This window comes from Rutilus rutilus (genome assembly GCF_951802725.1).
Source record: "Rutilus rutilus genome assembly, chromosome: 23".
Taxonomy (NCBI): domain Eukaryota; kingdom Metazoa; phylum Chordata; class Actinopteri; order Cypriniformes; family Leuciscidae; genus Rutilus; species Rutilus rutilus.
The window spans coordinates 11,013,982-11,029,338 of record NC_140233.1 but is presented as its reverse complement, the minus strand read 5'-3'; the positions used below and the strand labels follow the sequence as shown (position 1 = coordinate 11,029,338).

The 15,357-nt window shown below is 36.8% G+C and overlaps 1 protein-coding gene across 3 annotated transcripts in view; it reads left to right on the top strand.

The window, feature by feature from the left end:
- septin15 (septin 15) overlaps nt 1-14,619 on the top strand; it is a 33,072-nt gene extending 18,453 nt beyond the window's left edge. For 2 of the 3 annotated variants that reach the window (XM_084396570.1, XM_084396569.1), the window contains exons 5-13: nt 188-322; nt 1,989-2,106; nt 2,195-2,287; nt 3,146-3,242; nt 6,443-6,494; nt 8,573-8,698; nt 11,796-11,931; nt 12,015-12,160; nt 13,137-14,618. In XM_084396570.1, the coding sequence (XP_084252696.1) occupies nt 188-322; nt 1,989-2,106; nt 2,195-2,287; nt 3,146-3,242; nt 6,443-6,494; nt 8,573-8,698; nt 11,796-11,931; nt 12,015-12,160; nt 13,137-13,176 (943 nt within the window). In that variant the 3' untranslated portion in view covers nt 13,177-14,618. Of the gene's footprint in view, nt 1-187; nt 323-1,988; nt 2,107-2,194; nt 2,288-3,145; nt 3,243-6,442; nt 6,495-8,572; nt 8,699-11,795; nt 11,932-12,014; nt 12,161-13,136 lie in introns of all 3 variants that reach the window. The other variant, XM_084396571.1, reaches the window with a different exon arrangement.
- The last annotated feature ends 738 nt before the right edge of the window (nt 14,620-15,357 follow it).

Below are 15,357 nucleotides of genomic sequence, written 5' to 3'. Positions count from 1 at the left end.
TTTCAGACTCTTGGATAGACCCTGTCAGAGACATAAACTCCATTATAGTCAAAAGACAAAATCATTTTATATGCAGAATGCTATATGTGATGGTTTTAAATCTATTTATTACAGATTATGATGCACTGACTTCTCAAGCTTTGCGTCTGACTTTGCCTTTCATCTCTCCTCCTCCCCTTTTTTTCAGCTGGCAGCCAGTCATCAACTACATCGACAGTAAGTTTGAAGACTTCCTGAATGCTGAATCCCGTGTCAACAGGAGGCAGATGCCTGACAACAGGGTGCACTGCTGCTTGTACTTCATCGCCCCCTCTGGTCACGGGTAGGTACTGCACCCTCTACAAATGAAGCCTGGCATGAATCAACCAGCTTAAAATAGAAGCACCACACACACACACGTCCTGATTTACACATTTTGCACTTTGTTCAGGAGTGGGATGATGTTGGAATTTTGTACATGAATACTATACGACTGTGGTACAATGCAGGCATCAGAACATGTGACTGCGCACTGATTTAAATGCATTAACGAGTGAAATGGAGAGACAGAGGACATACAGAGCACAGATGGAGATGCATACTTCCCACACCCATATCCAAAAGCATTACATAATGCCCACTAAACTCGGCCTGGCGTATGATAGGCGTTGCCTTGTTTATTTTTGAAAATGAATAGCTTATTTGGCTAAGGAAAGGAACGTTTGAAATAAGATTTGTGATAAAATATGACATTTTTTGTGATGCAAGAATGCTTTGGGGAATATTTATCGCAGGATCCTTGAAACATACATTTAATTTTCATCTGTATAATTCATCCGTCCATTGTTGTGTGATTTAATGGCATTGATGTGGGAAAATCCTCTATAATTCTTTAGTGCATAGTTCATCATCTACACTCTCTGAATAGAAAAAACAAAGCCCTGTTTACTTTTCTATTTACATTCAGTGACCCCGCGGCCCTATGTGTTCAAACAGCCCCACACATTTTCTTGCGTGCCCTTTTTGAGACGCCACTATGAAGCAACATTCATATCTCTGTGACCTTTGTGTTGCATCTTCAGTCTCGACATTCCTGAAATGTATAAACAGCCCCTCAGCTGGCCCCCAAACCACACAAACACACACAAACCCAGCTCCATGTAAAGAACAGCCTCTTTGTCTGGAATCCCAAGTGAAAGTGATGCTAAGAGAGACAGAGCAAGGCCCTCATTCCCTCCATGACATAATGTTTCTGGTTTGGAAGGAAACGATGAGAAAAGGGTCAGTGCTGTGTGGTGGCTCTGTGCTGACAGTGGGCCTTCTGCTCTGATCTGTTTATTCATGCCTGTTTCTGGACCCTGACTTGATTTTAGTTGTATTGCATCACTTCAAAAATGACATTTTTGTATTTGGTTTATGTGGAAGCTTTGCAGACTTATCTAATGTTTTGCTTTACCTTACTGTTACTGTTCATTATAGTCATATAACCTGTGTGGAAAAGCTGCACCTTTTAATTTTTTTATTTTCCCTCCCATTGTTTCATGTAGTTGTAGTGGTTTCTCTACTTGTAAGACTTTTGCAGGATTATTCATACACTTGGTTGTAAAATGATTTCCACAATGCACTATACAATATCCTATGCTATGCTATATTAATGCTTTATTAATGCTCTATACTATGCTTTTCAATTCTATTCTATATTCAATACCCCTAGAAGACTAAATGTAATGGGCACAATTTATTTATTTCATTCAAATAATTATTTATTTATTTATTCATATATATTTTATTTCATTTTATTTTACCATTTTAGTGTATTGTAGTGATATCAGCATTAAAAAGTAAAAAAAAAAAATGTACAATTAAATATTTGTATGTTGTATATTATATGGCAATGGCATACAATAATTGATTTAGTATCTAAATAATGTATTCGCACCACAAAGCAGCTTCATAAAACAAATCTAAAGTGTTAGATGCAATTGAACTGTATTCTGAATCTTTTTCAGACTGAAGCCTCTTGATATCGAGTTCATGAAGCGTCTGCATGACAAAGTCAATGTCATTCCCCTCATCGCTAAGGCCGATACTCTCACGCCAGAAGAGTGCCAGCTTTTCAAGAAACAGGTGTGTGTTAGTGTGATTTCACATTTTACTGCTAATGATTTACATTTCACCATTTTTCTCAAGTATGCTACTATTCTCTCATCATAAGATTATGAAGGAGATCCAAGAGCACAAAATCAAGATCTACGAGTTTCCCGACACAGAGGACGATGAGGACAGCAAACTGATCCGAAAGATAAAGGTAAAGAGTCAGTCCAACTAACTTTGAGCTTGATTTTGGTAAAACGTTAATAATAATGACATACAAGCATCCGGACATATATAAAGTAGGTACTACATTTGAATTTGAACTTACTTCATGATCGTTAAAAAAGTATGTCCTATGTAGTATGAATATGGGTAGTATGAATGAAATTCGGATGTACTGCAACCGCCATGTTGTTGTCGCTTCATTGCCATTCACAAATCCTCTCCCGTGGCCTCATGGGATAGTAAAGTGTCCATTAAATGTGCTAGTACTAGGTCATCCGGGTATGTTTCGGATACAATTATTTCGGACATACTGCTCTTTTGGCGTACTGTTTTTCCCCTACTAAATGGGAAGGGAAGTATTCTATTTCGGATGCAGCCGCAGTTGTTTAATTAAGTGTTTTTTCCATTTCCTGATGTTAGTGGTTTTGGAGATATGAGATTTCTGCCCGACAGTGACGATATGTAATTATATAAAAATCGTGAACAACTGGAAAAGTCTAACTATGGAGAAGTCATGGAAACGCATTCAGTGAGAATCTTGAAGCATTAACTAATGTTAACATACACAATGTTACTTAAATTATGAAATTAGAATTTCACAATGGAAAAGCAATGCTAAATGGTTTCGTCATTGAAGTCTTTATTATAAACAGCATCCACAGTGTTGTTTGTTTCTCTAGGTCAGCTTGAGGTTATTATTGACGAGATGAACTACAGAACTAATTTAGTTGTCTGATCCGGCCTGATCTGGATCTAAAGATCGATGCGAACCTACGTCAGACCCCCTGCATCCGTTCACTTTCCCAGTGTGTGGTCGATAGCTAATTATGCTATATTGTACCGACAGGAGAAGATGCCTCTGGCCGTGGTCGGAAGCAACGTGGTGATCGAAGTGAATGGCAGGAAGGTCAGAGGTCGCCAGTACCCCTGGGGTGTGGCAGAAGGTACGTCCTGCATCAGCATGACCCATATGTGTTCTTCATGAGGATTGCACCATTTCTAAGGGAATAGGGGTGTTCCAGTGCGTACAAAACAAATGCATGAGCTTGCTGGATGATCTCCCTCCCAGCTGAGGGATTCTGGAAAAGGGATGACGACGAGGTATAAGGTTTTCCAGAGAGAAAGACTGTCACCCCTTCTTTTCATCATGGCCCACAAATGACTTGTTGTTGTGGTTTTACTTTCCCCGCCTTTCTTTCTTTACAAAGCTCTCTCCTCCCTGCAAAACTTTTTCATTTGGAATTGTTGTTGTTGGTGAGTGAGTGTGTCTTTTTTCCTCAGTTGTTTACGTGTCATTCTTTCTTTTCTCTTTTTTTTTTTTTTTTCTTTCTGTCTGCTCTTTTCCATGACTGGCAGAGGGCATTATTGGTAAAGAAAACCATTTTTCATTTATATTCTCTTCGTTAAGGCCTCCCCCTCCTTCCTCTTCCACCTTTTTGCTGCTCTGAAACTTTGCTGATTGTCAGATGTTTGCTCTATAAATAGTCATGGAGAAACCTATAAGCTACAGCCCCCATAGAATATAGAGCAGCGCTGCTCTCTAACATGTTTATATGTTCTTAATTACCCTCTATGTAGGGCTGGACGATATAGAAAGCAATTATATCTCACTATTTTACAGCCTTTTGATGATGCCTTTTTCTGATTTATAAAAAAAAAATTCAAAGTAAACTATAATTTGAAAATGAAAGTAAAAAAGTTATATTGTTGAATAATATAGTTTGAAATTCTGTAATATTGTTAAATATAAAAAAAATATGATTCTTCAGAAATCATTCTAATATGATTTACGGCTCAAGAAACATTTCTTATTATTATCAATATTTAAAACAGTTGTGCTGCTTAATATTTTTGTGATACATTTTTTAAGGATTCTTTGAATTCAAAAGAATAGCATTTATTTGACGTTACATAACTGCTGTCAAATCGATTAATCACGCTTAATCGCATCTAACATACATAATATCTATATATATTTATATGTGTGTGTGTGTATATGTGTATATATATATATATATATATATATATATATATATATATATATATATATATATATATATATATACACTTTTATGTTAGATGTGATTAATCGCGATTAATCGATTTGACAGCACTAATCAAAACCTATATATTATAAATGTCATTTTTTTAACTTGTGTGTGTGTATATATATATATATATATATATATATATATATATATATATACAATCCAAAAAATTACAGAATTCTTTTATCATGTTTATTTTATATTTGCTAATGTGACAATGTTGATAAGCAGCAACGTTTACTTGCAGATATTTTGTGAATCATAGATGGGAGGGAACACAAAGCTTGGCTAAATTAAAACTGTATGTTGTTGCTTAATTTGATATTGCCAACCAAATCGTTGCGAATACATCATAAATATTTGAGATATCATCCAGCCCTACTCTTATTTTTAAACAAAACCTTATTCAGACATGCATGCCTCCCATTACTTATTTCCAACTTCCATTTTGGATTTAAATACATTGAGGGGTACAAAATGCGCCTTGGGTCTGGGGTAAATTTCTTTTCCCGTTATATAATTTTTTTATTATAGTACTTTTGACATCATCATTTATAAGCATTTTTGCCTCTGAACTCTGATGCGGGTTGACTGAGTGCTAATGTTTCCATCCTAACCTCTGATGAACATTATTCTAACACATGATTCAATAAATGGGATGTGTTTTTGAGGCACCCGTCCATACCTGTCAGCATCAGGAGTTTGCTGTTGCTGTCCCATCAAAAAAGAAATTACAAATCCCATGATCCCTTTAGACATATGACTCCACCTCCTGCCCCTCCCCCTAGCTCCATTTGGCTGGTATCTCTGCTTGTCATCGCTATGCCATGTAACCCTTCCCACAACACACCATTTTTAGTCTTAGTAGCCCATAAATCACAGGTTGAGTGGGGGTTCCTACAGGAGAGACTTTAGTCCCGCCCCTCCAACTGCTCTCTCACAGGTAGGTGGTTGTAGCAGATGATTGACACGTGGGGCAGTCAATCAGAATGAGTTCTCCGTATAGGTAAGGTTCTCGCTTGGTAAAGCATCTTAGGTCTCTATAACTGTTATAACTGTGCAGGGTAGACATGCAGAAGACGTTTCATCCTTTAACCATCTGTCAGAAACCAGTGTCTCTGGTCCTTTTCCAGAATCCCATGTGATGACAGCGATTTTTGATCATACATACCCGTGTATGATCACATAACAGCGGTCTGAACTGCTAACCTTTTGTTTATTTTTGTGACTGTTTAACCTTTTAGCATTTTCAGTTTGGTATCTAAATACTAAATTGTGTTTTCGTTTAATTGACAACCACCTGACTTGTTTTTTGATTTTTCATTTGTCAGATGTTGTTAAATTTATGTTCCATCAACAACCTCAGTTTCTGATCCTGTTTAATTTGTCACTGTATTATGTCTGTTTTTAAATGTTTTAATAATTAGGGATGCACTGATATTCAAATTATGGCTGATATGAGTAGTCCATTCATTATAAATGACTAGTAGTATAATTCTATAGGCTACTATTTTGCCTAAATAAATACTAAAATAAATGCTACAAGTGAATGTAGGCATCACAAAATTATATTTTACAGTATGAGTTTTGAGATTTATTAAAGATTACATTTAACACTGTTATTGTTTTTAAAGATTAAAAGATTGCAGACACTGTCTAAATGTAAAAATATTGGAAATGAGCATCCACAATCAAATATCCAATATTGACTGATACTGATAAAAAAAAGGGCCTATAATCGATATGGTATTGATATATCATGCATCCCTATAAAAATGTGTTTTTGACTGGGGTTTTTAATCAAAATAGTGGTCATCATAACTGCATACCGTACATCCACAAAAATAATACATTTCATGTCAACTTTTATTGTTACACTTAACAATTTTACTACATTATATGTTGTAATCCTGCACATGAATATGCAATTTGAGCCTACTTACTTATTTCTTTTAAATTAAGTGCTTAACTTTTTTATTTTCAAATTTTAAGTCAAATCTAAAAAATGATCTCTTAGGGATTCTAAAGTTTAGAAGGATTTGGAAGTCATTCTCATGATGTTATTGGGCTAAAACATCTGTTTCGTCTTGTTTCAGTGGAGAACGGTGAGCACTGTGACTTCACGGTCCTGAGGAATATGCTCATCAGGTGAGATGAGATCGTTGTGAATTAACACTGTGTCCTGACAGGTTTCCAGCATCAAGTCTTAATTAAAGGGATACTCCACTTTTTTTGGAAATAGGCTCATTTTACAACTCCCCCAGAGTTAAACAGTTGAGTTTTACCGTTTTCGAATCCATTCAGCCGATCTCCGGGTCTGGCGGTACCACTTTTAGCATAGCTTAGCATAGATCATTGAATCGGTCAATACCATTAGCATCTCTCTCAAAAAAATGACCAAAGAGTTTCAATATTTTTCCTATTTAAAACTTGACTCTTCTGTAGTTACATCGTGTACTAAGACCGACGGAAAATGAAAAGTTGCGATTTTCTAGGCTGATATGGCTAGGAACTATACTCTCATTCCTGCGTAATAATCAAGAAACTTTGCTGCCGTACCATGAGTCCAGCAGGCGTAATGATATGACACAGCGCCTGAAGATAGTCCCCAGCTCTGTAACTTCCAACGTGACCGGGACTAAGTTTGTCTAACCTATTAGACCTATTTTCGGGCGCTGCGTCATATCATTACGCCTGCTGCACTCATGGTACGGCAGCAAAGTTTCTTGATTATTACGCAGGAATGAGAGTATAGTTCCTAGCCATATCAGCCTAGAAAATTTTAACTTTACATTTTCCGTCGGTCTTAGTACACGATGGCCCTCATTTATCAAAAGTGCGTACACCAAATTTCCAGCGTACACCTGGCGTACACCCAAAACCACGGTGACTTTGAGATTTATCAATATGGACGTTGGCGTACGGCACGCTCAAATCCTACGCCAGCTCAGGAGGTGGTGTACGCACGTTTTGAGTGCGGGAATGCGCAGAAAAACAATTCCTAACACCACAAAACGCACTGACAAACTAAAAGATATGATATATTATGACCCACTGTAAAAAAACAACAACATAGTAGCCTAATTATAAACTTAAGTGTTTATTTTTGTGCAACATGGACTTCAATGTTTAATTTGTGTGATTTTACCAAAGCATTTGATTTGTAGGCATATGTATTCCTTAAGTTGCGAGCCTGTGCGCTTTACCTGACGTTTCAAGCCTTGTTTATACTTTCGCCTGGCTCCGCAGCGCGAGTCTCCGCAGACTGCGCGCGCACCTCCCCAAACGGACGAGGCGTTTATACTCGACGCGCTCGCCGTTGTACTATTCTTTGAAACGATGGTTAGGCCAGGGTTAGGCCCGGCAGGTGTGCACGGACTGGGTTTAGTAATGAAAGGCTTTCAATGACCAAAAAAATAATTCAGACTGACAAAATAATAAAAATGACACTCTTCTTCTTTTAAATAATAATAATAATAACAATAATACAAATAATAATAATAACGACATTCTTCTCCTAAATAACAATAAGCGTCATTAATAATAAAAATCTAGAAATCAATTTTGTTTCTTTCCACTTCCCTGGTTTCGCTTTCTCTTTCTCAAAGAAGTTTCTCTTCTTTGCCGTCTTCCGTGTGTCCATGGCGTAAAATGAGGGCGTGGGGGGAGCGGAGACTTGAATATATAGGGGCGTGTTATTCTAATGACGATCGTTTTCAACCGCGGCATTTATCAAGGGCAGGTATTGCGTACACCTGGATTTCAAAGGTACGCACAGCTTCATAAATCAGGCGATGAGAGGAGTGTAAGCATAATCTTACGCCAACATATACGCCCGTTTCTACGCAAGAATGATAAATGAGGGCCATTGTAACTACAGAAGAGTCAAGTTTTAAATAGGAAAAATATCGAAACTCTTTGGTCATTTTTTTGAGAGAGATGCTAATGGTCTTGTCCGATTCAATTATCTATGCTAAGCTATGCTAAAAGTGGTGCCGCCAGCCCCGGAGATCGGCTGAATGGATTCGAAAACGGTAAAACTCAACTGTTTAACTCTGGGGGAGTTGTAAAATGAGCCTATTTCCAAAAAAAGTGGAGTATCCCTTTAAGTAAAATACTGTGGATGCAGATCATTTCTGTTTCTAACAAAATGCATGTTAAATTTCTTTGTTAATTAGTTTTAATCAGCGTTTAACCTATCAGCTAACTGTCCATTGTCGTTCCAGGACTCACATGCAGGACCTGAAGGACGTGACCAATAATGTTCACTATGAAAACTACCGCAGCAAGAAACTAGCAGCCGTCACCTGCAACGGGGTCGATGCCACCAAGAACAAGGGCCAGCTAACAAAGTACGAGAACAGTTTTATTTGTAGTTCAATTTTTGTCCCAAACAACATCCACCTATTTTTTTGTGTTATTGCATTAAAAATCGCTGGATGGAAAGGCGTAAATTCTAATAATGCAAATATACTACGCGCATAAACTACGATGATGTGCATAAGCTACAATGGAAACACATTTACAGAATAAATCCCTCGATGCTGATGTGATTGCATAACTGGACTGACCAGTGGAACAATTTCATTGCACATAATCTCAAATGTTGGTTTGGTCATTCTAAAACACCTGAGCCAATGTTTGTCTTCAAAATGGTTGGGTGTAATAACCTCACAGAATTCTCGATTGCGTTCCTGAACACCAGGCATCCGAATGACAGATAGCATGACAACATTCATTGCGTTTCTTCTGCATGCTCTAATTTATGATGCACGGAAAAAGAGCTACAGTGGCTTCACCGATTAAGCAACTTTCATTTTACTACAGGTATTTTGCATAAATTTTCCAGGAAGTGAGGATTTTGATCTCTTGAACACATGGGATGGAAATGTTTTTACGATATTTTTGTCGGTTTTTGCGATATTCCCAATTTTGCGCGTAATTTACATTCTCAACTTTGGATGGAAACATATCTATTGAGTATGTGACTGAGATCCTGGATTTCTTGCAATTCAAGACATTGATGGTGATCTCAGACCTGTAGCCTAGTGGTTACAAATTCTTAGTCACCATGAAATCAAAAATGGACAATATTTATAAAATATTGCAGTATTTATTATAAATGATTTATTTGTCCACATAAGGTTTTTTATTCATGTGACCTTGTTATCTTTAATCAAAGTAACTCTTCTCTGATGGCGTGTCACTCACATAAGATCACAACAATAGCCAACCACAATGATCCAACGATCCAATCAATTCCCCATGGACAAAATCAAGTCCCGCCCAACATTTAACTTAGATATATATGGAAGACCAAACCTGCAGAAATAAAAAAATTAATGAATTGATAGATAGATAGATACAGTAGATAGATAGATAGATAGATAGATAGATAGATAGATAGATAGATAGATAGATAGATAGATAGATAGATAGATAGATAGATAGATAGATAGATAGATGTGATTAAATGTGATAATAATTATGGAATGCCAAACCTGACTTAAAAATAGATAAATAAATATGGGAAGAAATGTAAAAAAACAAAAATAAAATGACTATTTATACTTTTATTTCCTTATTTATGTATAATTATATTTTTTTTCCACATTTATGTTTTCTTTTATTTATGCATTTATTTATTTCCACATTTATTGCTCTGTATGCTAATGAGGTGGGCGTGTTTTACCTCAGAGTGGCAGTGCTGAAGTGCTGACCTGTAAAGTCACGTCCACAAACCTCTAGCGTATTGTTTGGTCACACCACAAGGTGTCACTGTGGCCTCAAAGCTTCAGCACTGCCACTCTGAGCCAGGCACGGCGTTATGGGTGGCCCTGACGGGCCTAGGCCCACCCACTTTTCAACAGGCCCACCCAAAACTTTTCATCTTAAAAAAAAAGGTTTAATATATTCTAATTTTGTCAAGAACTATACAGATAATTTGTGCTAAAATAGTCTAAATGTTTAGTTTTAAAAACAATTTTAAAAAGCTGGTTATGTCTATTTTGATGTTTCTGCGCAAATTCAGCAGACAGTGGTTCGGGTTTGTTCCGATCAGAACTCGTGAGTGGAGAGCGCATTTCTGAATATTCAGCTCTGCTCGCTCATTCTGCAGGGCCGCTCGCTCAACCCAGATGTCCTGTTGCCTGGTTCGAAAATATGTGGAATAGGGCTGCCTCCGACTTAAATTTTTTAGTGGACTAGTCGTTGTTCATTTAAGCCATTCGTGGACAAATCGCCCCTGTATATTATTTTAATTATGCTACTTAAATAGGCTATATAGCCTACACAGGATAATGATAGTTTACGTCAAGCGCACGACCGCACGCTTGCTAGCCACAAAGAACCGGTAAAAGTCATGATTATGAATGTGTCTAAAATAGCAAGGAGACATTTAATTATTTATTAATAAACTGGTGTTTTATGTGTCGCTGCAAAGATGAAGTTGTCGACGCTGACTCGCCATGAACGCGAGAAAAATGCACATTTCATATGGATTTCATAATCAGAGAGCCTATTTCTTTTGGTTTTTAATATTTTCGTTTAAAAGTAGACATTTCAAGCTTTCTATAATAGATAGCCTATATTTCTGAAATCTGTGAGGCACAAGCTGAGTTTCGGCGCCCTTCGGTTCACGTGCAATGCAAGTGATCATGCCGGCGCCTTATTACATTGTCTGCTATATATTTTTCTTCTTATTAATTAAATACAGGCAATTGATTGGTAAAACATTGATCAAAATTAAGATACAATTTATACAAAACGAAAATCTTTTAAAAAGAGTCTTTCTACTAAACAAAACTCAATGAAGTGGTCAAAATCATGTCTTACATGTCATGTCTCCAGACATATTTGCGCATCTCATGATGTATCATATCTTTCTCGGCGACCAGCGCCGTTGCTAGGATGGCGCCAGCGCCTCTGCCTCGCGAGTGGATGATAGCCCTGAAGACAATGGTACCTTTAGTGGTAGTATACCTTTAGTTAAGTTATACCTCAAGACTCAAGAGTCTTCGTAGTGCACTACGAGACAACGCCAGGTTTGATGCGTAATGGAGATTACAAAGCGCTCTTCTTTGGTCAGAACCATGGAGAGCGATCGCGGATAGGTCCGTCCTATGCACCGATACTTTTTACAATGCAACAAAATATTTAAAGAGCATCAAGCTATTAAAATCTATATTATACGAACAGATAATTTAACAGTATATTAGTCAGTAATTTTTATTAGGTTAAACAGTGATTGGATAACGTTTTTACCGGTAATTTAAGGCCCACCCACAATTGGTCTGGCCCATCCAAAACTGAAATCCTGGCGCCGTGCCTGCTCTGAGCTCGATTGCTTTATTTATTTAAAGACTATCACAACTTCCGTTTCATCTCGAAGTTAACACGTCTAGTCTGAACATATAAAAAAGGTTCCTTGTCGCAATGTCACTCTTGTAGGAGTCCCTTGGCCCAGATGGAGGAGGAGAGGAGGGAGCATGTGACGAAGATGAAGAAGATGGAGACCGAGATGGAGCAAGTCTTTGAGATGAAGGTCAAAGAAAAGAAGCAAAAACTGAAGGACTCTGAGGCAGAGGTGTGTGTTCGGTTTCTAGTCACATTTAACATGGAGTATCACAAATACTTAACTGAGTTCATCCCTGTGCTTCCTCGATGCAGTTGGAACGGCGTCACGAACAGATGAAGAAGAATCTAGAAGCTCAGTATAAAGAGCTTGATGAGAAGAGACGCCAGTTTGAGGAGGAAAAAGTCAACTGGGAGGCCCAGCAACGCATACTGGAGCAGCAGAAACTTGATGCATCAAAGTGAGACTTTCTCTGTTCATCTCAGTTCCTCAGTGCCCTGCTTTCTCTCTTAAGAAAGTCTTTCTGTAACTCTGCATTATTCAGTCACTAAATAATGCAGTTATTGTTTTTAATAAGGAACTGCACTCATGCATAGAAGTAGATTCAAGCAGGCTGCCTGTCACATTTGCCTCTTATAATCAAAAATGTTTAGAAAGTAATACAAAATTAATTTAGTGTTTATACAATTTCATTATTTGAATTTTAAAATTTTTATAAATTTATATTTGATACATTTTAAACAAAAGGTATTATTTAAAATGTATAAGACAAATCTAAGATATTCTGCATATTGTGGTTTATATCTTTTCTTAACTCACGTTATACTTTATACAAAATACTTGATTACTGTTAAGATTTGGGGTCGCTAAGATTTTTTAATGCTTATGTCAAGGCTGCAAAAATTCAATAAAAACAGTGATATATTTTGAAATATTATTTTAATTTAAAATAACTTTTTTCTATTTGAATATATTTTAAAATGTAATTTATTCCTGTGATCAAAGCTGAATTTTCAGCATCATTACTCCAGTCTGCAGTGTCACGTGATCCTTCAGAAATCATTCTAATATGCTAATTTGCTGCTCAAGGAACATCAATGTTGGAAACAGTTGTGCTGCTTAGATTTAATACATTTTATTCAGGATGTTTGATGATTTAGAATTTTTTAATCAATTTAATGTTTCCAATTTCTTAAAAACAATCCAGAGTTTTGAAGGGTAGTGTATATTATTACCAGAGCATCGATACACAAAACAAAAGCAGTGGGATACTAGGAAAAAGGGAAAATAGGATTAATTATAACAACTAAAATAGGATTAATAGTAATTACAATAAAGTTACAATAGCTATAACTAATATTTCACTCTTGTCTTGTTAAATTTATATTTGAAATGGTTCCTATTGGTTAATTTCTTCTGTCTTTCTTTGTTTTCAGGACGATGGAAAAGAACAAGAAAAAAGGGAAAATCTTTTAAAGAAATCACGAAGCTCCATTCCTCTTAAAACCAGAAACTCCTTGCATCTCTTTTGATGCTCTGATGTTCTATGACCCCATAAGAAACACGTGCACAAGTGCTACTGTACACGTTCACTGCACACTCCATTGCACCAAATGAAATGAGTTTATCACCATCTTCTGGTGGACTGTTACATCACACCACATGCCCAGTCTGTCAAGTGCATGTCTTGCTTGACCGAACATTCCCTTGAAACGTTAAATGATGGTTATTACAAACAAGACTTTTCAGACATTTTCAACTCTGCTGACATCATTCGCACACCTCAGTCTTAAGAAGGTCTCAGTAGGTTTGTAAAGATGTGATGGAGAACGAGACAGACGGATGGAAGCGTGTGCAAAGGGATAATACAGAATTAAGCATGTATGTGTTGAAAAGCAAAGCTATGAATAGATGAGACCTGCTGGTGTGCGTCACATGATGTTGTGTGTTTCTCTGGGGTCATAGACAAACCTGTTTAAACTTTATTGCACAGCTAAATGACGACAATAACCGTTTTCCATGTTTTTAAACCATTTGCTGGCTGTGTACGTAGATAATTGTGTCCCTACCATAGTTGGTGTTATACAAAATGGCACGGTTGCCAACATTAATAACAAACAATAGTCAGTTTTGATATGGATGAGTATAAAATAATTACAATAATATTTTAGGACGTTGCTCGAACGTTCTGCCTTAAAATTGCAGACTGTTTCGGCATTTGTCTGCTCATGTTTTGTTTTTATTGTGATCATGTCCCTCAGTCTATTCCTAAACTGATCTGAGACCAGTTTGTTTCATTTTAATAGTTGGGACTTGGCTTTTTAGTTGTTGGGGCTGGTCCTGGATCAGGGCTTGGTGGTCAGTTTTAACCTAAGTGAGTTCTGTATATCTTATTTTAGCCATACTTACACCCCTTTATAATAAACTCACTTTACATTCCAAATGTTGATGAGAATCTAAGCGCTCTTTGTTCCCGTTGGATAGTTTAGATTGACGGCACGCAGGCTCTATCACATGCCAAACAGCGTATAGACCGCAACGTGCACAGAACTCTCAACCTACCCATTGCAAAGAGTCCCTGTATGCCTCATGTGTTCACACACTACTATATATTTTGCAGGTTTGTCATTATGCAAGTTCGAACACTCAGTTCTTCCTGTCGTGGACCGCTAAGCCACACAGACGCTCTGAAGTACATGTTTGTTTTTTAGTTGAACAGTATTTTGGAAAAAAGGAAAAACTCTTTTCTTTAACCACTCTACACTTTTTTTAATAGTAGACCTGAACATGGCTCTAGACATGTTTGTTTTCTTATTATTTTTTGTACATGTATACGATTTTCAATCTCCAATTGTTATCTTCGTCTGTTATTCTTTCTGCCTAACTGTACATTATTAAACTCGAGATGTTATGCTGATGATGGTTGTCTTGTCTTTTCTTATCAGTTTTTATGTTATGACACAATGTCGAGACACCAGGTAATCTGTGTATTTTGATATTCATTTACATTTTTAACTGTTGAGTATGGATTCAGTATGATTTCTGTGAAATGAGAACAGTTTTAGTATTTTGATTTTACGGTTCAGTTTTAGTTTTGCCTAATATCTTGCAATATTGAAGAAGTCAAATATAAGCCCAATAAAACACAAGTCTCGTCTGGTATAAAAATGTTTTTTAATATCATAAGCCCTGAGGGGATTTTTTGTATTGTTTTTTTGTAAATTTTTCTATAATTTAAAGCTCCCCTGTAGTCAATTTTATCCTTTATAACTCATCTTTGATGACCAAAATCCTTAAAAAAAAATCTTCATGCCTTAAAATAGTAACTACACCCTTGCCTCGTTTTGTATACGCGGTTCTATAAATATGCAAATTAGCCCGGCCTCCGCTCACTCGCGCCAGCTCAGAGATCCACTCGTTGATGATCACACGTTGATCTGATTGGTTACAGGGTAGTTTGTGGTGTTGACTTGTGTATTTGTACATGGTTTGTCTTAAAGCATATTAAAAACACCACATAGACATATAAACAACATTTAAAAGCTTGATTTTCGCCACAGGGGGACTTTAAGATAAACACATTCATTCTTTTAACTCTTTTTAGAACTAAATGCAGACACAATGAATTAGTCTTCACAGTCCTTAATTTTTGTTCGC